Raw genomic sequence first — 23,972 nt, 5'->3', positions numbered from 1 at the left:
CAGGAGATTCCTCGGCACCCTTAACTTTTACCGACGGTATATCAAGGGAGCTGCCGAGATTCTCTCTCCACTGACCCACCGTCTACAGGGCCCGGACCTAAAAGGCTCTCATCCAGTAGAATGGACCCCGGAACTGGACCAGGCATTCGAAAGCGCCAAGCAAGCCCTCGCGAACGCCACCCTGCTGTCGCACCCAAACACCGAGGCAGAGTGGGCAATATTTAGTGACGCATCAGACCACGCCATCGGAGCGGTTCTCCAGCAACGTCATCAAGGATCGTGGCAACCGATAGCTTTCTTCAGCAAAAAGCTATCTGGTTCAGCACTCAAGCACTCGACGTACGATCGAGAATTGCACGCGATATATGAAGCAACCAGGCATTTCAGGCACATTTTTGAGGGTCGTCACGTGATCATCTTCACAGACCACAAGCCCTTGACGCATGCCTTCGCCCAGAAGCCAGAACGAGCAACTCCATGGCAGTTCACACGGCTAGACTTCATCGCGCAATTCTCGACCGACATACGTCACGTGGCCGGAACCGAGAATATCGTCGCTGACACCCTCTCGCGAATCGAAGCAGTGTCAACAGTTGTTTCTACTGAACAACTGGCACTAACACAACGACAAGACGAAGAGCTCCAACAGCTCATCCAACGAGAGGAAGGCAGCCTCCGACTTCAGAGAATCCACTTTCCCGAGCTGGACACGGCACTGTACTGCGATGTTTCATCGAAATCAGTGCGACCATTCGTCCCTCAGCCTCTACGGAAGCAGGTTTTCACTTCCCTGCACTCGTTGGCTCATCCAGGAAAGAGGGGTTCAAGGAAACTTGTCTCGGCTAGATACGTCTGGCCTTCAATTCAAAAGGACTGCGCTGAATGGACGAAACACTGCCTTGAGTGCCAACGAAATAAGGTGACTCGACATGGTGCAACCCCGCTCGGAAATATCCAACTACCATCGCAACGGTTCGAGCACATTCACATCGACCTTATTTCGCTGCCTCTATCGAAGGGCCATAGATGGTGTCTAACGATCGTCGATCGGTTCACCAGATATCCAGAAGCAGTACCGCTAATCGACTCGAGCCTCAACACAGTCGCTCAAGCCCTGCTGTACCACTGGATATCTCGACATGGAGTACCACTCAGGATCACGTCTGATCGAGGTGGTCAATTCTTCTCAGACACCTTCCACAAACTCTCAGAATTATTGGGCAACCGTCGTCTGATGACAACGCCATACCACCCGCAGTCAAACGGCTTAGTCGAACGACTCCACCGCCAACTAAAAGCCGCAATCCATTGTCACGGCAACGAGTGGTACGACGCCATTCCAATAGTGTTGCTTGGCCTACGGAACGCTTGGAAGGAAGACATCTCCACCACGCCAGCCGAGATGGCCTACGGTGAGCCACTGCGCCTTCCAGGTGAGTTTCTAGCTCCCTTAGCCGACAGATCGTTAGCCTCAGACTTCGTCGGGAACCTAAAAAAACGCCTCCGCACCATGGCGCCGCAACCAACATCTCGTCACGGAAACAGACAGACCTTTGTTTTCAAGGATCTGGCGACCTGCTCTCACGTTTTAGTCCGGAACGATCAAGTCCGTAGGGCTTTTGGCTCGCCTTACTCAGGCCCGTTCCGAGTGATCAGCAGACATGAGAAATTTTACAAGGTCCACTTCCGTACCGGAGGATTCGGGGAGTACCAGAGCGTCGCCATCTCAATAGACCGACTGAAGCCGGCCTACGTCTTGCCAGAAGATTTAGACCAGGTGCTAGGTCAGCCTCCCGAGCCACAACAACAGCACAGCACAGCGCAACAACAGCTAGGTCGAGACGAACCTCAGCCGCCCACCAGCATGGCGACCAACTCAGCCGTATCAAACACCCAGGCCAAACGCAAGCGAGTAACCTTTAGCCGTCCAAGGCGACCAAGATAGCCAACGCAGCTATCTCTCGTTTGCACCGCTATACTTTTTCTTTTCTGTTACACATTTTTTTTTATAACCATGGCCACTTTATCAAACAGGGGAGCCATGTAGCGTCAGCTACATCATCAACACCGTCAGAGTGAGACGATACGACTCTCACTCCTGGTGTTGTTATTCTTTCGATGGTTCGATGAAATTCTTCACCGGATTATCCCCACTCCCGGCAAATTCCGAATTCCGGCTTTCGATCGTTCTAGAACAATTAGTAATACTTCGTCTACGATTCAAGCAACACGCTGCAATCGACACTGTACAGATTAAGTTAACGGACTAATAAACCGAATATTATATTTTTATAATCAAGTGCTTGTTATTTATGTAGTGCATAGAGCGAACTCCGCTACAGGGGGGGGGGGTTGGCAGACCACTTCGTACCATCGTTGATCAAGAGACGAGCAATCTGATCCGATTCCTTGCATGCCAGAGAGAAGACCTTCTTTAACTCCTTCTCGGCTCCGAGGAATGTTGTTCCCCAATCGAAGAATTCCTTTAGAGACCGCGCCAAGCGACGAAACGACGATACACCGCAACGAACCCCTCCGTGGAGTAAAAAGAGACAACTTCGAGATGGACGGCAGACGTATCCATACAGACGAAAACTGTAAGCCATCCTTTGTAAGATTTAGGGCGACGTCCTTTCCATGAGCGGAGTGACACTGAGCCGGTATAATCAATCCCCGTATTGAGAAGTGCACAGCTAGATGTGAGAACGAGCTACTGGGAGCTGACACATGAGTTGTTGCGCTCGTATTCCTCACTGTCTCGCACATAGAACGCACTTCAAAATAAATGATCTTACTGGTACTCTTCCACTGATGATCCATTAAGATCACCTGAGCTGACTAAACGTGGGCTGCGTTCCACTATGAAGGGTTCTCCGATGAGCCCTTTGAATGACGAGTTTAGAAAACTGAGGTTCTCTCGGAATGATAGCTTCATATTTGCTACCACTATCGAACTGCGGAAACCCGACACGTCCACCAACGTGAAGAATACCCCGGTGATCAAGATAAGCGGTCAACCGCCCCTGAGGATGAGAAGGCCCGAGTTTCTGCCCTCTAGACAAGGTCATCAGTTCAGCCGAGAAATGCGCTGACTAACGAGCCTTGATCCAGAAAAATCAAGCACGTTCAACATCGCCGGGGTTAAGAGCTATCGCTAACGATGATCCGGGGGTTCTTTTTAGACGAGCAATAAAGCGCCTGTAGAGGGCAGTAATCCTGAGCAACTGTGGCGACTCCGATCTCCACCAGCTCCGGAGCGCCTGTGCAGATCGCGCTTACCTCACTGACCGGCAGGCATTCGAGTGCGTCGACGCAGATCACGGCGCCGGCAAAGAAGAATCGGACTGATGCGCAGCCGCAAGCGAAGCGCATGCGTAGGGCGGGAGCACAACGAGAGGTTACAAAACTGTGATTTCCGCCTACACCACACGTATGGCGAATATTGTTGTAGACTGATTGTTATTAAGATATACATATATTTCAAGAGTGTGAATAAATACATATCGTACCTGACACGTGAGAATCTTCTTTACCCGAGGTTAGGACTCAGAATAGCTAAACAACTAGCACAGCGACGAATACTGATGCAGTAACTCCCCGATTTCTGGCCGCTGGACTCTAAAGTTGCACTCTTCTACAGCCATGCTGGACTCTGGCACGATAGTTCGTGCGAAGAGATTGGACGGTGTTTACCTTTCGAAACGCAAAATTAGCTGGGTTCGCCTTTCCGTTGACGAGTTTCCATTGAGCTTTCTTTAATGGGCTGGACACGATTTCTAATACATTCTTTCTATTTGGAAGGGTGAAAGCTGATCCACGTGAGCGATACTGAAAAGTCGGTCCACAAGTACGTTCGCAAGCTATGAAGTCGAGCTGATCTTTCACGTACTTAACAAGCTATGCAAGAACAACGGCAGCTGAGAGCTCCAGTCGTGGGATAGTCAGCCGTTTAAGTGGAGCTACGTTTGTTTTTGACCAAACCAATGAGATGCGCGGTTCTTTTCTCCCCTTGGGGACTTCGATACAAACTGCGTCTGCCATTGCAAGCTGAAAGGCGTCTGAGAATCCGTGCATTTCCACCACAGAGCCCTCGAGCAATCCCATCCATTGGGATGCGCATACGTTGGACAACAAGCTAAGATCTTGACGAAAAGTAATCCTGCGATGAGCTCTTTGAGGTGAAACTTCATCATCTCAATCAGGTTTCTCCATCCAGATCTCCTGGAGAAGCATCTTCCCTCTGATGACTACAGGAGAGAGAATTCTAAGCGGGTCGTAGAACTAAACAATTTCGGAGGGAATCCTCCGCTTTGAAAAGGACGAATCCTCCCCCATCTGGTTGAGAAGTCAAAGTTGTCCGACGTAGGCTGCCAAGACAAACCCAGCATCCTGGTCTCTGAGTCCTCGTACATACACTGATTATGGGAGGTACTTCCAGGGTCGAGCCACCGGAGAAGAGCGGAGCCCTCGTTGTGCCATTATGCCAAAGGCATCCCTCGGGCAGCTGAGACAACTTCGAGATAGACCGCAGACGTACAGAGATCGTGAACTTTTTGAGCCGTTCTTACGAGCTGGTCCTGGGTATCTGCACCCCCACAGGTCAAAAACATATCTTCCTTTCACTTTTCCCGACATTCCTCGGAAGGAGCAGGGGGGGGGCGTTACCTTTGCCAGTTCTCATACTCACATCCGATATCTTATCTTCCGGCACTGTACAGAGTTTTTCTGTCAGTATTTACAATTTTTCGAGGTACTTCAATGGATAGGTCACGTGTGGTGGACGATGACAACTCGATTCACTCTTTTGCGATTTATCTTTTCATATAAGGAATTGTGACTTTTCCGGTTAATATTCATTCAACCAATGGGAACGGTCACAATAAAGGGACCGGGGAACAATTCAAACAACAATAATTATATTCTGACATACGTATTTAGACGATTCATCACTATGAGCGTTGAGTCGTGATATCAAGTCTTTCTTGATTTTGTGTCTTATTAGGATTATAAATTTCATTACTGGAACATCTATGCCTCAATTGTCCTCACTTATTTCCTATTATTTGCGCTAAACGCCATATTTTTCCTATTTGAATGTATTGTCATAAAATCATTTCCACTATATTAAAATTCCTAATCCCATGTCACTATATGCCTAGTCCCCATGACCATCATCAACATCCCAGGGGATCTTGACCATACCTGAACTTCATGAGTCCCAATATTTGAAGTGTTAGATTTCTAATATATAGTTAATCCGGAATTTCCCAATTTTACAATACTCAGCCGATCACAGCATTTCTTGCTGGATATAAAAACTGCGACTTGCTCATCTTTAGTTAGTTACAATCAACCGTTGAACTGTTCAATACAGTCCACTGTGATATTGTACAATCCATAATCAACCAAATACACTCTTTATTAACATCAAAAAGTGTTGTGTTTTCGAGTATTTTATCCATCCATTTTAATATCCGACCAAAGTTTACCACGTCGTTCGGAAGTATCTTTCAAACGATACAATGAGAATGATTTCGGCCTCTTCTAAATATTCAAATTTTATCCAGGGCGGGAGGTTGAGGGAGGTAACTTGTGGGACCTATTCATATAATAAAAATAGAGTTCGACTCTAGTCTTCAATAATCAAAAATAAAATGGTTAAATTGAGGAAATCTTTTTTTTTTAAATAGTATAATATTTTAGGGGGGATGAATGGGGACTCACCGTTGGGGTGATGGGTTCAACCTGTGGGAGAATAGCTGTTGGGACGAGGTGGAATGGAAAGGTACTCACTCGGTGAGGGTTCGGCTATTCCCATCCAGGGTGGATCGGTTCCTCAGCACACAAACTCGCGGCGCGGATTTTCAGGGGTTTCATCGTCACCGGAACAGGTCCGGAATTAGCCTCTCTTCGTGGCAGTGGTTTTTTTTATCTTAGTGCACTTGTAGGGAGATAATATTTCGATATCTTGTTGAAACTGTTCTAAGTGATATCTCACCACGTTATTATAAGGGGACAGTTGTTGTTCGAGTACATGACTCGCGGGCCGTTCGGCTCTTCCATGATCTATTCGAGGGTCCTCAATTGTTGATCGTTGATTTCCGGTAGATTCCTTTCTGGGTGCGATCAGGTGCTTTCAGTTGTCTTCGGGCCGTGGGGGAAGGAATTACAGGGAACAGGTTATCCAATGGCGAGTTAAAATACAAACAAACTGATGATAATAAAACGGGGGGAGATAAAATAATATATTACATAACCTCGTCAAAATACATAATTCTTCAAATTGGCTTGTTCTCACCTCCAAAGTAGCGACTTTGATGACTGGCGGTGCAGGTTCACCAACCACAGAAACAGGAGCAACATCCGCCAACGAAACCTTGAAGTATTCCGCAGAATTCTCCCCTACAATATTATATTTCTTTACAGTTATACCAAATTTTCATTTTCAAATAAATATTACATGACAGTAAATAAATTTAAAAGGAGAGAAATATTCAATAAGAGAATAATTTTCATACAATACGCCGGATTCATTCTGTTCGTCTTATAATTTTGATTTTAATGGCTTCTGAAACAGCACGATAACGTAATTCAAATTTTTCAAGCCGATTCCCAACTCGTTGAGTGAGGTCCATATGACCACAACGCCAGTTCATCCACTGAAAAAATCCTTGTGATTTTACAAAGTGGCAATTCATTATTACTCCTCTATCACTGTAGGGTAGGATGCTTCGCAACTAGTTTCCACCTCGTGAGGTGGTTGGAATTGTTTTTCGGAAACTTACATGAGTAGATATATAATCTCCATGAGTGAGACTGAAAGATTCACGTTTCCTAAATACATGATTGAATTCTTCGTGAAGATGGTTCAAAAATATCAGTCTCCCTATAATGTTCAAGAAACTCATGATTCCTGCGAATCTTGCGGGCAACCGAATAGGATGGGTTGAATTATTGGCGCTGCAAAGTTATAGTGAGCTCCGTCAAGCTGGCAGGATACGAATGAAAAAATCAAATCCATATATTTCAGCATTAATGTGCTTATTATGTGCTTTTCTTGGCCACTTTTTGTTTTTTTTGGGCTCTTACCATTTTTTTAAATAATTGAGACCTCGCTAGGTTATGTGTAACTCAGCAAAACATCTAGTTAGTAAAGACTTTTTGCTGCTTACGTGGGCTTATTTTGTTGTGCTTTTTAAGTGTTTAAAAAATATTGCCCAGTGTTGGAAATCCCACGAAATTCCTGGCCCTCCCTTCTCCCGCGACGATGCTTCGACCGCTCGACCCCCTAGATCACAACAAACCTCTATGGCCAGGGGGATAATATGAATATTTCCTAATTTGGGGCGCCACGTCCTGGACGCCTCAACCCCGGGAATACACATTTAAATCAAAATGACTGGTCACGTGGCAACAATTAGGCCAATTGTCGTCCGTGACCCAGATGATCCAGATCCAAATGTTTGGATTGCACTAGATCTTTTATCTTTAGAAAAAATGTCACACGAAATTCAGTATTTTTGTGCTGCGCCTTTTTTCTTACACTGGTGCACCAAACATCAGTTTACAGTCTATAATAAACTATTAACTTGAGCTGACAACGACCATGTCTGCTTAGTAATTGATGCATCTGGTCGACTTGTGAAACCACTGCCTTTACCCAACATGCCAACGACGGGACTAATATTCTCATATAGTATTGTTGCTAAAAATTCAGCATGTCAAGTTCCCATTGCACAAATGTTGAGTGCACGGCGTACAGCGATTGATATTCAATTTTGGTTGACGTCATGGCGAGAACAAGGGACATTGCCAATCCCTACAGAGGTGGTAACCGATGGATCCCCAGCTCTGATAGATGCTTCTGCCATTGGTTTTACTCGCGAAACAACCGTCATTGAGTACGCTGATGTCTTCTTTACAGAGGTTCCTGTGGCGCTACCTACTTGCTATATTCGACTGGATGTTGCTCATTTTCTGAAGACTTATCGAGCTTTATTGGGTAAAGTCGCAAGGCCTATAAGGCAATTCTATTTAGCTGGACCGGGGAAGCTGACAAGATTTGAAAACCGACAAGAAGCTAAGAGAATCATTCAAGCATTGCTTACCATATCAAACTGTGAGAGTGATGGACCTCAATCGAATGGGGAGAAATCAACCATTCAACAAGAAAAAACATCGTGGAGACGCTATTAACGGATCAGGATTATGAATTTTAATCTCTTAGAGAATCGCTTATTATTGAGCGAGACGGAACTCCACAAACTCAAGAGCCAGAAATTGAACCAATAGAAACGATAACCCAACTAAGTGAGTGGTATAATGAGGTAGTCATGGTGAATCCTAATTTTGTGTAAAAAATCAAGCAGAAACCTGGCAAACCCCGAAGTGCAAATGCTCACTTTTTCCCTCAATTTGCAGAAAAACTAATGGCAGATGTAAAGTATTTACCATTGTGGCGTTGCATTACTCGGAATGATTTCGGTTACGGACGTAATCCTGGTTCTAGCAGCCAAGTTAAGGGAAAATTTAAGAACCGTTCATAGTCTGCTGCTTCTTTCGAAAGGTTATAAACCTCCTAGACCTACTGATGACTTCATCCAAGTGTATAGCCACACATCTTAATGGATTATCAAAAATGAAAAGAGTAGAAATTGCGAGAAAAAATAGACTTAACCAACAAACCCCAGACAATGTACCTGATTCCTTCGCGAACACAGAAATCCATTAAGAACGTGATGGTAAAACTGATGCAGAGGAGACAATACATTCGAATTCCTCTGATGAAAATCATGGATGTGAAGGTTTAGATTTGGATTATAATTACGCGTCTGATTAGAAGACAAATACATGGTTGCCCCATACACTCTGCCCACCTCAGTTTACAAGTTCACCCATTGAGCCAGCGATTCGAAAGTAAAACCCGAATAAGAAGTTCATTACTTTTAACTAGATAAATTCAACAGGTAATATTTTTGACGTCAGCCATTCAATTCGTGAATTAGAACACTTTGATGCTGATCGATGCGGAATAACTAAAATCAACGAATGCATCACTTGTAGCGAACAAACTGAAGATAATGATAAATGTAGGCTGAGCCATTGTCATATAATGAATGTGAAATAACAAATAGGGACGAATAGTCGATTAATAAATGCAATTTTTCAATTTTGTCATTTTCTAGTTCATCCTCGAGACTCCTGCTCAGAGTACTCTATCATGTTCAGGATCACGTTAGCGACATCCGGATATGTTTGATTTGTCAAGACAGTCTGCAGGCCATTCAATATCTAATTGAGGAGCTCGATATGAATTTACCTATTGATCAAATGGATAAACTCTATTGACAGCAAGCAAAGACGGGATAAATTATGAGAGTATTACAACAAAACCCACAGATAGACTGACTTGTCCAGTCTGTAAGCGCGCAGTGGGCTTAGCACACAAATGTAAAGTATGTATCAAATATTCAGTATATTTGGTTGTGCCTTTTGATTGGAAAATTCCATTGGATAAGTTCATCTTTCATTGAATTTTTCTTTCAGAATTGTCATCTTCCAGTTCAGGCTATTGATACTTGCTCAATACCAGATGCTGAAGCCAACGAAGGTATTGGACAGTTGAGGGCTTCTCATATTTGTAACGAAAAGACTTCTAGGATTATCGATTCTCCTTTCTCAGAATCTAATTCCAAATTTCCAAGCTGTAAAAAATCTGGCAGGAAACTGAGCATTTGCATTGTACATATGATTTGTTCTATACGAGTCGCTATCGTTACGTTATTCCATACAAAAATAATTTACCATGACAATGATTTTTCACAAGTTTGATTAATGTCTTCAATGGAATATCAAGTTTTGTTTATTCGAGTTCAATTTAAGAAATCATGGGTGTAATCTTGAGGAAGCAAAATTACAATTCGTCCAAAATAACATTTGACGAACCTGAAATTCTATAATTACGATTAGTCATTTTTTCGTTGTATTCTCTTTTCACTTAATTTTGTCGCCGAAAAAAAGATTTTGAATCATTCTAGAAGTACCTCATTATTATAGATCTATTTTTATCGAAACATTTTCTTCAAATTGACTTATTTTTCTTAAAAATCTGTCGGAGTATATGTTGCATCAGCCAATACATAATGTTAATGAGTGTCATTGTTAATCATCAATCGTTCAAATTCAAGTTTTTTCCATTGTATCGTTTGAAAGATACTCCCGAATGCCGTGATAAACCTTGTTCGGATATTAAAATGGATTGATTAAAAACTCGAAAACACAACAGTTTTTGATGATAATAAAGAATGTATTTGGTGTATTATGATTTGTACAGTGAGACAGTGCACTGTATTGAACGGTTGCACGGTTACTTGTAACTGTCTAAAAATGAGCAAGTCGCAGCTTTTATATCTTAACAAGTCTAACAAGAACCGCCGTGACTGGCTTGGTATTGTAAAATTCGGGAATTCCCGGATTAACGGAAGTTAACGGAAGGGTCAGGATCCCCTGGGACCCTGATGATGGTCATGAGGACTAGGGAGATAGTGACATGAGATTAGGAATTTTAGTATACTGGAGATGATTTTATGAGGATGAAATCAAAAATGAAAAATGACGTTGTGCGCAAATGACAGGAAATAAGTGGGGGATATTGAGGGGCAGATGTTGGGGAATTACCCAGTAATGATTTTTATAACCCTAATGAGACCAAAAAATCAAGAAAGACTTGATATCACGACTCAACATCCATTTTGTTTCGCGAAAAGTCATGATCATGGACTAAGATAAGAAGCCACATGGAATAAGAATAGTATCTCATGTCATCAGGTAATAAAAGTATTATCTGGCGAATATGGCTTCATAATCCGAGCCGAGACTATTTCGAATATATATGCTTGAGTACCAATAATATATCCAATAAAGATTCCATTTAATTTACACGACATTTTCTATTGCAGCTTTGCAATTATTACATTTACACATTGGACACCTGTTCGTCATCATGCAATGAAGATAACAGAGGCAATTCACAGGGTTATATTTGTAAAAAATGTGGTGGTACTGAAGATTCCGGGGAGTTTGTTTAGATGCGGTGTTTAGAAAATTGGATGGGTCAAGCACAAAAATCTCAATTCTTCTTATTTCTCAAGAACAAGAAAAGCGCGGATATTATTTACGAAATAAATTCTCTAAGGAAGTTTTTATGATAAAGAGAAAACTAGCGGCAATTCCGATCCTGAAGAGTGGAGAGAATCCTGCCTTGAAAGCTGTGACTTTGAATAAGAAGAGGGTTGATTTAAAGAATACTTGTGCGTTTGATAGTTTCACCCAGTTATTTATGAGCGCATTATTCGATAGTGAATATTTTAGTTCTATCCTCCAAATTTTTATGAACAGCGATTAATTGGTTAAAATGTTGATTGACGTGAGAAACAATGGAATAAGCAAAAGGATATATCATTTACGAGCTGAGATTCTGCAACCAATAGCAACAGTCGGAGTCGAACATGCTGACTGTGTCGTTATTGATGCCCGAATGAAGGTTGGAGAACTGCCGAACTCTCTTGAAAAATATTCCGGGCTTCAAGGGAGTCACCAAACGTGATACTTGCAAGTATCAGAGTGAGAAACTGTTCCCAATTACAAGTTTAAATATTGAAACGTGGACAACAGAAGATTATAATGAATCTATTCGGAATGACATTATTATGTCACAGGATAGAATTTGCAGTCATTATCGACAGGAAAATGATGAATGTTTCGGTAGAACTTCCAGTGACCTCACAATATCAGGTACAAAATGATATGTAGATAAATATCATTTGGTGATACATCATATCGCAAAAAACTATCTACACTTCTCATTTTTTAGAAGGATTTGTGATTTTTGAACTTCACCTCAAGGAAGAGTTTCAGAAAATACGATTAAATGAAATTCCCAAGTCTATCTAACTTTTGAAGATGGCAAAGGAATATTCGTTGACAGGGATTTGATGCACCGCATAGTAAAGAAGACTCTAATCGTGAAATGATTGGATATTACAAGGCTTTTTGTTTTCATAATCATAAATGCACGGAATATCATAGGAAACTAACGAAACCTGATATTCAATGCCGAATGATCGAGAGAAAAATATATATATAGAAAAGCCATAGAGCCCTCTTTGAAATATTTCACTGCACATTTTACAATGAATTTGACTAAAATTGAAGAAAGATGTAGAAGACTTTTCTACCGCTGTAGCTGCAATTGTGCCAAAAAAATTGAAATGCCGTGAATCGTTAATATTATGACAGATTTGTATAATTCGAAAAAAAACTAAGATAAACGTCGTAATTTTTTGTAATGTTTTAAATAAAAAATAACTACAATTCTAATGCCTTCTCTTCATTTATTTGCCAGAATCTGGGATTTGCACACCGGAATTATTTCACTTATTTATATTGTTCAGTTACAGGAATTTTTCTGGAAGCGTTTGTAAAAGGGTCCAAATTTAAGTATGTGTAAATAGAACTTTCCGATAGAAATGCAATTCAAGTACTGATTTTTCAAATTCTCAATTTTTTTCCAAAATTGTTTGCTCAACAATAAGTGAAAAAAGTCCATCCGGTGATGGATTAAGAAAAGTGTTCAGATGTTTTCTTGATGGAATTTGACGACAGAGGTCGCCACAGCATTATTCCCATTCTTTCCGAATTTTTTGATGGCATCGAAAAGCCCAAAAAGTTCCATTACGGAATATACGGATGTCTTAATTAACCGTTAATGGCGATTTTGGAGTTTTGCCAGGCAATAGTTTTATAGCACATAAAAAGCACAAAAAAAACCCACGTAAGCAATAAAAAGTCTTGACTAATTAGATGTTTTGCTGAGTTATACGTAACCTAGCAGTCTTAATTATTTAAGAAATGGTAAGAGCCCAAAAAAACGAAAAGTGGCCAAAAAAGCACATAATAAGCACATTGATACTGAAATATATGGATTTGATTCTTTCATTTGTATCCTGCCAGCTTGACGGAGCTGTTATAATGGATTTCCAGGATCATTGAGTCCTTTTTTGGCTGGGTGGAATATCATTTCGCGCAGCTGTGACCGTCATCTCTACTGCATTGTCAGGTGGCGGCAGTGTCGATGGAAAAACATAAAATAAAATAATTAATGATTACCTGTCTGGTGCAGAAGTGGGTGAAGTTTTTCAGTCGGTCTAGGGAGGTGATGTAAGTTACTTGGTTAAAGTCTTCGACAAGATCCAAAATATTTCGCGAGCACCAAACCAAAGTGGATATGCCCACTCGACTTATCAACACTGGATCGTTGTGATACATGACTAGTGATCGCAGTTACATTAAAAATATCGAGTGAGTGTTCCTCATTTATTTTGAACAACAAGCGGGCGAAATTCCGTCTAGATACCAAGGACTCTAGCTTAGTCAAAACAGGCCCCTAAATTATCATTTTGGGATAGAAGTTTTCTGAGTCTTGTCGCCAGTCTTGGATCGTCGATTTTCTGAAATCCACTTAGCGACTGTCGGGTAATTGCTATATCACTGTGAATAAATTTTAGGCACCCTATTCGGAAAGTATACCTTTTGATGATTGCTTTTGTATTCATGCATTAAATGCCTCAGTTTAACAACTAATAGCGAGTGTGTGTTTCTATAAGATAGTAAGATAACAATGAACTATAATAATCAAAGATAATAATTATTTTGTAAGCATATATTCCATTGGTATTTTCTTTAATAGGATCATAGGATAGTTTCAAAGTGGACAGTTGACAATTCGTTCTTAGTGAGATGGGCAGTCCGCATAAAATTCATATTGAGGCCAGCAAATACCACGTCAGCGGTAGATTGTACCATCGATAGTCGGAAACTTAAAAGTTTAACAATGATGTCTTTACTCCCTTCAGTAAAAAGCCGCATTCGATTATCTTTAGAGTCTAATCAGCAGCAATGTCGGAGAACCTGTCACGATTGCAATGATCAAAAATTTGATTACATCATGTATTTTCCAGAAATCGTGACTAAAATATTCCCCAATAAATCTCTCTCTTTCTCTCGCAACAATTTCGTCAATGTGTGACCCAAAATGTACTCTACTGTCAAACATTTCATGTAGATCAATCTAATTGAGCGAATGAGATTTTTATTCAGACAGTTAAGGTCCAGGTGATTCTTCTTTCACCATCTGGCAGACCCGTCCGGATCATTTTGCCAATTCATGATATCTTCACCATTCACAATGATGCTCAAGAACTTAGCGCCGTAGGCATAGATGACCTCTCCACAACGTAAACCATCGACTATAGCATTTAGAAATATGTTAAAAAGCAGGAGAGCCAGGTTAGAAATACGAAGTACGCGAAAGGTACCCGAGCAGGTTTTACAAGTTGATCCGAACGCTGCTGCACCACAAGATCTATCAGTCTCATGAGAGCTGAGCAGAGAAGGGATCTGCTCCGTCACTCGTAATTCACCAATCTACCCCAACAACGAGACAATATCAACACGATCAAACGTTTTGGAGCAGTCAGTATGGATAACGTCTACCTGATTTCCCTTGGCCAGGACGACACCGACAAACTGAACGTGAGCTAGAAGGGTGGTGACCGCACACCTCCTAGGTCTAAAGCCATGCGACAAAGGTGAGAGTTGAAACATTGAAATACCAGAGATGAGATTATAAATTTAGATTTCAAATTTAGATTTAGATAAATTTAGATAAATTTAGATTAATTTTATAAATTTAGATTTTAAATACTAATTATGTTCCAGGGATTAGGAAAAAGCTCAGTGCGCATAGAGAGATCAAAGTTTAGCTCAATAAGTACCGCGGGAGCATGGAAAGTGTCCATCCCAATGCTGTTAGGAATCCCATCCACCCACGCACTCTATTTTGATACCAGAGAGCAGACTGCTTTTGATATCTCATATTCTCAAGAACGAAGTCACCCTCTAAGTGATGTGGGCCCATTGTACTACTGGCATTAAGATCGGAATTAATATAAGTACTATTGAGGAAATGAGAGAATTGGTGCAAGAATTCACGACGATTAGTGAAAACCCTTCCAACATGATGAATAAGTCCCTCGATATCGGTTTCTAGTGTATAGGATCCACCCACCAGCCAGAATTTTCCACAAAGACTGAAATATTTTCCTAAGAAATCAAGACCCAGAAAAAAGTTACGTGACAATATTGGTGTAAATTTTATGAACAAATATTTTTTGTTTGAAACCATTTTCGATGTCTCCAACCATTCAAATGAAAGATCAAGGTCCCCAAAGCCATCTTCCTATCCGTATTCGTCGCCTTAAAATAGATCTGATAAGAATATCAAAATAGCACAATATAAGTATAATAGAATATTAGTAACAAAGGTAGTTGTTTCTCACTCGTCAGCAAGTACTTTTTTCATGTTTATGGTACGATATTTTATGAGGTTGGTCATCACTTATGTCATAACATGCTCATTATTTCAAGACCATGGGAGCGCTATCCATAAAGTGCTTACATATCGATTTCTCCATGCTGGAATGAACTTGAAAACAAATTTTCTATTTTTTTTCTACTCATAAACCCTGTCGAAGATTCACGATTTGTTCCGATCTCCGTGTAGCGGATTTGCCGAAGGATGAGGGAACAACCTGCCCGGGTACAGTCACCTCTTTGACGAAACTATCACTCGGCAAGGAAACTACGAGATAAAAGCCCTACAATCCCTTTGACCGCCGTCGCCGGGAACCGATCACGCTTCCATGTCTATAATAATCTAACAATCTTACCGCACGGCCACAATCGCCGGTATCCAAAAACTTTATATTTATTTTAATTGTTGTACTAAATATAATTGTGATAAGTTTTGACAATGTCGACTGTCTTTTGGAGGTTTGTATGTCACATAAAAAATCGTGGACCAAATCGCCATTATGGGCTGGGTGAGGTGGCATGGAATATCCCCTATTTAGTCTGATTCTATTTTATGTTCATATTATTTTACTGAATTATATGCGATTGTATCATAATATATGTGGCCTATATTTTCATTTGTATTCGATTCCCGTATGGAAGGGAGCGAGAAAATAAATATCGAAGTCGATATATATTTAGTTTGGTGAGAATAATTGTTTTCACCCAAAGTGTTGGAAAGTCTAGAGGAAAAATTCAATAAAAAAATAACACCAAGTCACTTCAATGAGAAATTAAGATATTTCCACACTTTATATTTACTTGATGAATTTGCGATTAATTGGAAACACAATGAAAAATGTACTGTGAGAGGAGTTGAAATTACGGGAATTATGTATTGAATAGGACCGACGCGATGTGAGTATTCGATTATACGAAAATACACGGAAAAAGAGTCGGTACATTATGATATTAGGTAAAAATGAATACTGCAAAATGTGGAGAAAAGTGTCGAGTTACATATTCAAAGTCCGCATGGACTGAGCAGAAAAATTTGTTGAATTTCAGTTGGTCAAAAAATAAGTGCAAGAACATTTTCATTCGTTTATCTATATGAGGTGAAGGGAGGGTGGAAAATAAAAAGGCGTCGTAAGTTCGGGACGTGTCTGGGTCTGAACTCTTCGAGTAACCGTAATCAAGTAATAAATGATCCGAGTTCTGAAGCAATTGAATATTTTTCTTGAGATTTTTGACAGGCGAGGACAGGTGATGACCGCCGTAATAAGGGTGTAAAATAATTAACTATTCTTTGTCGGATTTATAGAAAAGCACAATAAATGAGCTCGAATAATGAAATATTTTCCTGGATTCGAAGAAAAAGGATACAAAAGAAACGAAAGCGGTTTTTGAATTTTGAGTAATATTTCGAAGGTTAAACTGTTGACCGTAATAAAACTTTTGTTTTCGACTGACGGACTTTTTGAAAATGTAGCCTTTATGATAGCTATATTACAATATTTTAAAGGATTAAAATTTTTGAGACGACGAGTGATAAAATAAATTCAAGTCCAATTTATAAAGACGGGTTGTTTTTTTCTAATTTGGAATTACCCCAACACGATGAACAATTCCGTGACGGAACAATATACCTGTCAATGATTATGCCAAAGAGGCAAACAAATCCGAAAATTTCAACACGTAAGCATTGATGAAGTGAAAAAAATTCAACAGAGAAGACCATGTTCATAATTGATGGCAACAAATTTGTACTCTGAATATTCAGTCTGATTGTTTTCAGCCAATGGATATTGTGTGAATGAACTGTAACACTTGTAAAATTACGTGCCACCGGCGAGTAAACTTTAATTATTCTATTTTTTGTTGAATATTTCTCTCTCTATATTTTTAATAGAATGATAATCCTACACTCATACGGATTCTGGATCACAGTTCCATTATTTGCTGAGTCGGTCACGATCCCCAGAGCACTGATGCCCATCATCATGAGTTCGGTCCCCCGCATTGTTCTCAACTTTTAATCACTATTCACCTACATTCGTTATAAAAACTGGTAAATTTATTGCACGTTAATGATCACGAGAGAACCACGCACTCGATTGGTAAAATGCTTCTCACAGCAGGAACTGAAGTGAATCGATACTGCCGCCCGGTACCGTCCGTATACATCCAACAAACTATCCTCAGGATGGTATTCTATGTTTACCATAGCCAACCCCTCTGGACAAGTTACGTATGGAAGTGTTTCACGTATAAAGATACCGATCATTTACTGTCACGCATCACGCGACCCATTCGGGATGATCCACTGCTGATTATTGGCTTAGTAATGTTAAAGCTTTTGAAGGGCAGGACTATGTTTTTATCGTTAAAGCAGCGGTCAGGGGGAGAATGTCGCGAGGTGAGTTCCAACTGCGTAATGCTAATATATGGGGAGATTCGCTGAGGGGTGTGACTCTCCCAGCTGTCAGTATTTTTGCTTGACATTCAACTAGGCTGGAAGCACTGGCAGGTAAAATAAGGGGATGTGTATGTCCTTCATAGCTTTACTATTTGACAAGAAAGTGTGTCATTGCTCATGGGTGATGTCATTTTACAGAAGAATATTCATTGTTCAACTTCTGTGGACAGGGAATTTATTCCGTTCATCCCGAAAGTCCCCGAAAGTGGAAGGATTTCATATCCAAATATCCATAACAATAATATTTACGTCGAAATATTCTCGAAAATTTATTCGCAGAAAGATATCTACGATAGAAATATCGGCCATAAAAATATGGTATTACTAATAATAAAACTGTTGAAGGTAGGCACAAGTCCCTTTAACAACAAAGCCAAAACATCTTATGTTCCTGTTTAGAATAGGAAATTGTTGATGTTTCTTAGTGAAAAGAAAGAGCAAACGGGGGACCTAAGGCGTGCTCCCATTTTGAGTGCAACAGATAGTGGAGGTAATTGATTTAGTGCGCGTGGAATACCGAGTCGAAATTTTGGTAGGTTTTTCGGCTACATTTCAACATCGGTTAGTAGATTTGCGACATTTGAATGCCGTTGAGAATCGACTAAATTTTAACGTAATTGGACTGTCTTGTTTCTAAATATTCCGTATTTCACGTTGAAAATCCGTCCAAGTTCAACAGAAGATGAAGGGGGGGGGGTCTTGAATCATGAAAAAAAACCGGACAGCTGGTCACTTAGGCAGGCAAAATGGAATATTGAGGTGTATTGGAGAGAGAAACAAAATGGGATAGTCGGATCAATTGAAGAATGAGTGACTCCTAGCGTTTTGTCAATTTTGAAACAATTAAGTGAACTGGTGTGGTGTACCCGATGTTCCCAGCAGTGTGGCCATCAGCAGGCGTACCGATGGTGTTACGTACCGAACTGGTTCTTCCCTAAATCCAGGTGGCGGGTCCAATGCCCGTGGAGTGCTGAACCACTCTGCTTCACAAGTGAGAGAATATTTGAATTAAGGTGAAGAAATTAATAGACACTAACACAGAGTTTAAAAGCACACTGATGTAGATATAATTGACTTTAATAATTGTTTGTTTCACAATAATAACTTTAATGTTCAATATTCGTAGGTGATTAACAACTGAACTGCTCTTCTCAATACCCAAGATGGATCTACTCTTGACTTTTTCTTAAAAATTATTCTAACACTAACGAAAATATTTCACGCCTCATGCTCATCCATTAAAGGAGTAGGGCGCCGATCACAACCCTGACTCCGGTCAGCAGGGTTGGTCTCACTCCCCCACACTGTTGTCTGCTGGGCCAGCACAGACGCTTGGGCCTACGTGATGAGAAACAAAAAATTCTCACATATGCCGAAAGTGGAGAGTGAGATGCTGGGAAAGGTCTTGAAGATAAACTGTCGTCGGAAAAAGGTTTTTATGACTCTCCGGGTTCAATTGCACTCGTAATCCTAATAAGAAAAAAAATTGCCGGCGAAGCTTTGTTATCGGGGGCTCCTGAAGGCTACGAAATATTGAGATTTGTAGCTAGTTTCCTGTTTGTGCTTGTCTTTCGACTTTCCCCATATTTTATGTGTTTCTTAATCTAAATATTATTTCAAATATTATGAACTAAACTTTAATAAAATAAATCGACGTTGTATTTAAACATGAGCGGTTAAATATCGTGGAAATGGTTATTATCTAGGGACCCTAAGTCACCACTAGTGTTCTACTCGACAATAGAGCTTCGTCAGCGCCGCGGAGCACAAGCAGAGCACTTATCCCTAGACCCAGACGTCGTCGCGCCCGAGAAACTCACCGGTGCTGTTACTAGCATGTAACGCTCCTCAGGTGTATCCAAAGTACTTATTAGGAGATGAAAAGGTTAAGTGTTAAATAAATATATTTATGGTATGTTCTTAAATATTAGTGCCCTCATTATTGCGATTAGATGTCCCGTTCGAATCCGTGTAGTAAACCCAAAAAATTGGTAACCCCGACGTGATCTACGCAGATTACGGCATCTTTAATCTCCGAGTACACGTGATACAAGGAAGACATATACAGCACGTCACGACCACCTCAGGATGTAGCGAGACGACGCAGTCCCTTGGGCTTGGGATAGAGACGGGACTTGACCGATTCGTTGATCGACCTCGACAACAACATCCAGTGCAACAACGAACCTGATTATTCAACCCAAGTGGCCAATGTCGAGACACCACGCAGGTACCGGTTCAAATTGCCTGTATTGAGCAAGAGCCAGCCACAACTCTGGTTTTACCAGGCCGATTCAGTCTTCCAGGCCTCCCGTGTCACCGACGATGTCGACAAATTCCACCTTGTGATCAGTCATCTCAGGCCAGACATTCTGCAAGAGATTCCCGACATCCTGGAAAATCCTCCCCCGGCAGATGAGTACGGATTGCTTAAACAAGAGCTTTTGAAACGCGACACTGACTCTCCTGACCGACAGCTGGAAAAGGCTTCAGAGGTGCAGCTGGGGAGTCAGAAGCCTTCACACCTAGTCCGCCAGTTACAGCTGCTGGCAGGCAACAGAGCCACAGAGAACTCTATGGATCAAATGGCTCTCGCTGCTACCTGCTGACGTGAGGTAGATCCTCAAGATTACCAAGACGTTGCCATGGAAAGACCTGCCCATCGCCGCTGATGATCTACTGAAGGAGTCCTCCAACGCAGCCGTCATGGCTGTTTCCAGCCACACGAGCATACCTACCCAGCAACATACAAACTCAGTGGCCTCAGCGCTCATCGAGCTTCGACAAGCGTCGGCCCAGTTGATCATCTTGAATCAGAGCATGGCCAAATCCATCGAGAGGCTAAGTCATACTATTAACAGAGGCAGGTCCAGGTCACGTAATTCCACGACATCCTGATCAAACTCACCAGCCCCAGAAGATATGTGCATATACCACGTAAATTTTGGAAACCAGGCACGTAATTATCACAAGCCTTGTTACTGCGTATCCTCCAAATACGGCCAAATATCGAACAGGGGAAATTAAAACCGCTGTCGTCAGTCATGGCAGTAGGCGACAGCGACTCCAATAATATATAACCCGAACACCAAGGAACGCCGCCTATTTTTCACCGATACTAGCTCCAATATCAAGTTCTTCATGGATTCTAAGTCAGTCATATTCATAATTCCACAAGAGAATCGACAACACAGCGAAAAACCAACGGACTTTCATCTATATGCAGTCGAGGGGACCAGCATTCACACGTACGAACAGCGAGTGCTCAACCCAAACCTCGGGTTCCATCGTGCCCTGAAGAGGCCTGTCATCATCGCCGACGTGAAGACCGCGATCATCAGTGCAGGCCTGCTGGCCTACTATGGTTTGCTCATTGCCTTCCAAGGCCGCCGTTTGGTTGATAAAGTGACTAACCTCAGTATCGCCGGCACCTTGGTCGAGACCTCGATAATCAAAGTCTCTCCAGTCGACAAAGCCCTGCAGTTGCCTCCATTCTACACGGGACTGCTGCCGAAGTACATTAACGTTACCAAGCCTGCGCCGATTCCCGCGATCAGCCTCTGAAACCCAGTCGCACACCACATCCACACCACAGGCCTACCTGTAGTCGAGCGGCCACGTCTCTAACTGGCGAGAAACTCCAGTCTGCCAGAGAGAATTTGGACCTGCTCCTACAGTTCACTGTCATCATCAGCAGCAGCTAGTGGACCAGCCCAATACACATGATAGCCAAGAAAGACGGCCCATGGCGAAGCTCAGAAGATTATAGACAGCTCAGCCGATAAAGGGCAGCTGATCGTTACCCCATTTCGCACACAGGAGACGTGATCTAGCGCAGTCATGATAACAACATCTTCACGACCCTAGACCTGGTGCGTGCCCATCACCGGATTGCGGTAGCTTAAGAGGACGTACCCAAGACTGCGGTGACCACTCCCTTCGACCCTTTTGAGTTTTGTGGCATGCCACCAGGGTTGTGCAATGCGACATAAACCTTCCAAAGACAAATGGATAATCTTCTGCGACATTGTAAATTTGCTGCGTGCTATATTCATGATAACGTCATCTATTCCAGCACTCCCGAGCAATGTGCCGAGCAATGTGCAAGTGCCAATTCGCAGAGGAGAAGGTCCAGTATCTGGGATATACCATCACCGAACATGGCTGCCGTCCACCTGCAACCAAGGTTAGAGCCATTTTGGCCTACCCCAAACCAGAGACCGTCGAGCATCTCCGCAGTTTCCTCGGCATCGCCAACTACTATCGCCGCTGTATCCCCCTAGTCGCAGCGATCCAGGCCACCTTGAACGAGTACCTGAAGCAGGCCAAGAAGAAGGTCAAGTGCAAAGTCCCTTGGACCCCGGAATCGGAAGCAGTCCTGGAGAACTACAATTAGCGTGTGGCCAAGGCCACCAGAGCATCCTTCCTTTTAACATCAGCCCCTCTGTCTCGCTCCACCGACGTTTCCGATTCAGCCATCGGTGGTGCTCTGGAGGAACTCGTAAATAATAACTAATGACCGTTAGGTTTCTTCTTGAGGAAGCTGATTCCCACTAAACAATGCTACAGTACTCATGACCGTGTGCTACTCGCAATCTTCGCAGGCGTCAAGTCCTTTAAACACATAGTCGAGAGTCGTGAGTTCGTCTGGAAAACGGACCACACGCCTCTTCTCTACGCGTTCCATCAGTGACCCGAGAAGGCTTCACCCCGACAGGTCTATCAATTGAGCTTCATCTCTCAGTTCATGACCACCATTGTTCACGTAAAGCGTGAGGACAGCATCGTTGCCGATGCTCTGTCACGAGTGTGCACCATCAACATGCCCACAGGCATTAGCACTGACATCGTCTACGAGGCCCAACAAATCAACCAGGAGCTGGCACGGCTCGTTAACAACCTTGACAGCTCGCTGAAGCTCCAACCTCTGATCGTCGAAGGGTTCGAGATTTATTGCGGAACTTCAACCAGACGACTTCGCCCGTTCATATCCGAGGCTTTACGTCAACAGGCATTTGAGATTGCGTAAACTAGCGCACTTCTCCGGAAGAGTAACAACACAAAGTCTCAAGAAGAAATTCGCGTGGCCTGGCATCAGACATGACGCCATTCATTGGGCTCGTGAGTTACTCCCGTGTCAGCGCTCCAAGGTGGTAAGATGGCGCAAAGGCACCCTATCCACATCGACGTGCCTGATAATCATTTCAGAATGAGATGCTCTATAAAAGGATGAAAGATGATGTTTTGCTAGTAGTTCCGAAAGTTATGCACTCACAGATAATTAAGGAGGCACATCTGCTAAGTCATTTTGGAATAACAAAAACAGAGGCAATTGTAAAAAAAGATTATTGGATTCCGAAAACAAGAGAGAAAGTTGAGAAAATTGTTAGAGGATGTATTGACTGTATTGTAAGAGAGAGAGAGAGAGAGAGAGCAAGGGAAACACGAGGGTTTTCGTAATCCAATTGGAAAAGGGGAAGTACCCCTTCACACGTATCATATTGATCACATCGGTCCAATGGCAATCACTAAAAAGAGATACAAGCATATTTTGTAGTTGTAGACGCTTTTGCCAAATTTGTATGGTTATATCTCACAAGATCTACTGATGCTGCTGACATAATAGATTGATTCACCAAGCAGGCTGTAGTTTTTGGAAATCCCAGACGGATCATCTCAGATCGAGGCAGCGCGTTCACTTCGAACACATTTCAAGAGTATTGTGTAGAAAATAACATTCAACATTCGCTAATATGTACTGGGCTCCCAAGGGCTAGCGGTCAAGTAGAAAGAGTGAATCGAACTTTGATTCCATTGTTAACAAAATTGTCTACTCCCAACCCGGAGAAGTGGTACAGACATGTCCATACTGCTCAAATGTTTTTAAATGCGACACCAAGTAGAAGTACAGATCGAACGCCATTTCAATTATTGTTTGGTACGAACATGCATGTTGAGAGAAAATGTAGAGATTCGTAAGATGATTGAGGATGAGTGGATACAAATGTTTGAAGAAGAGCGCAACGAGGTGAGAAAAGACGCGAAGGAGAATATTCGTAAAGTCCAGATTGAGTATTAAAAA

General features: G+C 42.0%; 1 protein-coding gene and 2 long non-coding RNA genes across 3 annotated transcripts in view; 2 read left to right on the top strand and 1 right to left on the bottom strand.

Annotated features, from left to right (window-relative positions):
- LOC135168819 (glutamate receptor ionotropic, delta-1-like) overlaps positions 1 to 17,511 on the bottom strand; it is a 63,348-nt gene extending 45,837 nt beyond the window's left edge. The window contains exons 1-2 of the mRNA XM_064133378.1: positions 17,338 to 17,511; positions 6,299 to 6,402 (exon numbers count right to left, since the gene is read on the bottom strand). Coding sequence (XP_063989448.1) covers positions 6,299 to 6,402; positions 17,338 to 17,434 — 201 coding nt within the window. The 5' untranslated portion in view covers positions 17,435 to 17,511. The remainder of the gene's footprint in view (positions 1 to 6,298; positions 6,403 to 17,337) is intronic.
- Positions 8,567 to 10,121, top strand: LOC135168886 (uncharacterized). Its single transcript, XR_010300110.1, has 3 exons — positions 8,567 to 8,966; positions 9,186 to 9,455; positions 9,547 to 10,121. It is a non-coding gene; the product is annotated as an uncharacterized LOC135168886 (long non-coding RNA).
- Positions 13,198 to 16,989, top strand: LOC135168880 (uncharacterized). The gene is made up of 3 exons (XR_010300108.1): positions 13,198 to 13,667; positions 13,748 to 14,648; positions 14,779 to 16,989. It is a non-coding gene; the product is annotated as an uncharacterized LOC135168880 (long non-coding RNA).
- Positions 17,512 to 23,972: the final 6,461 nt, after the last annotated feature.

The sequence above is a fragment of the Diachasmimorpha longicaudata genome, chromosome 1, assembly GCF_034640455.1.
Source record: "Diachasmimorpha longicaudata isolate KC_UGA_2023 chromosome 1, iyDiaLong2, whole genome shotgun sequence".
Lineage (NCBI taxonomy): Eukaryota > Metazoa > Arthropoda > Insecta > Hymenoptera > Braconidae > Diachasmimorpha > Diachasmimorpha longicaudata.
Note: the sequence above shows the minus strand (reverse complement) of the source record. Positions and strands in the feature narration are given on the sequence as shown.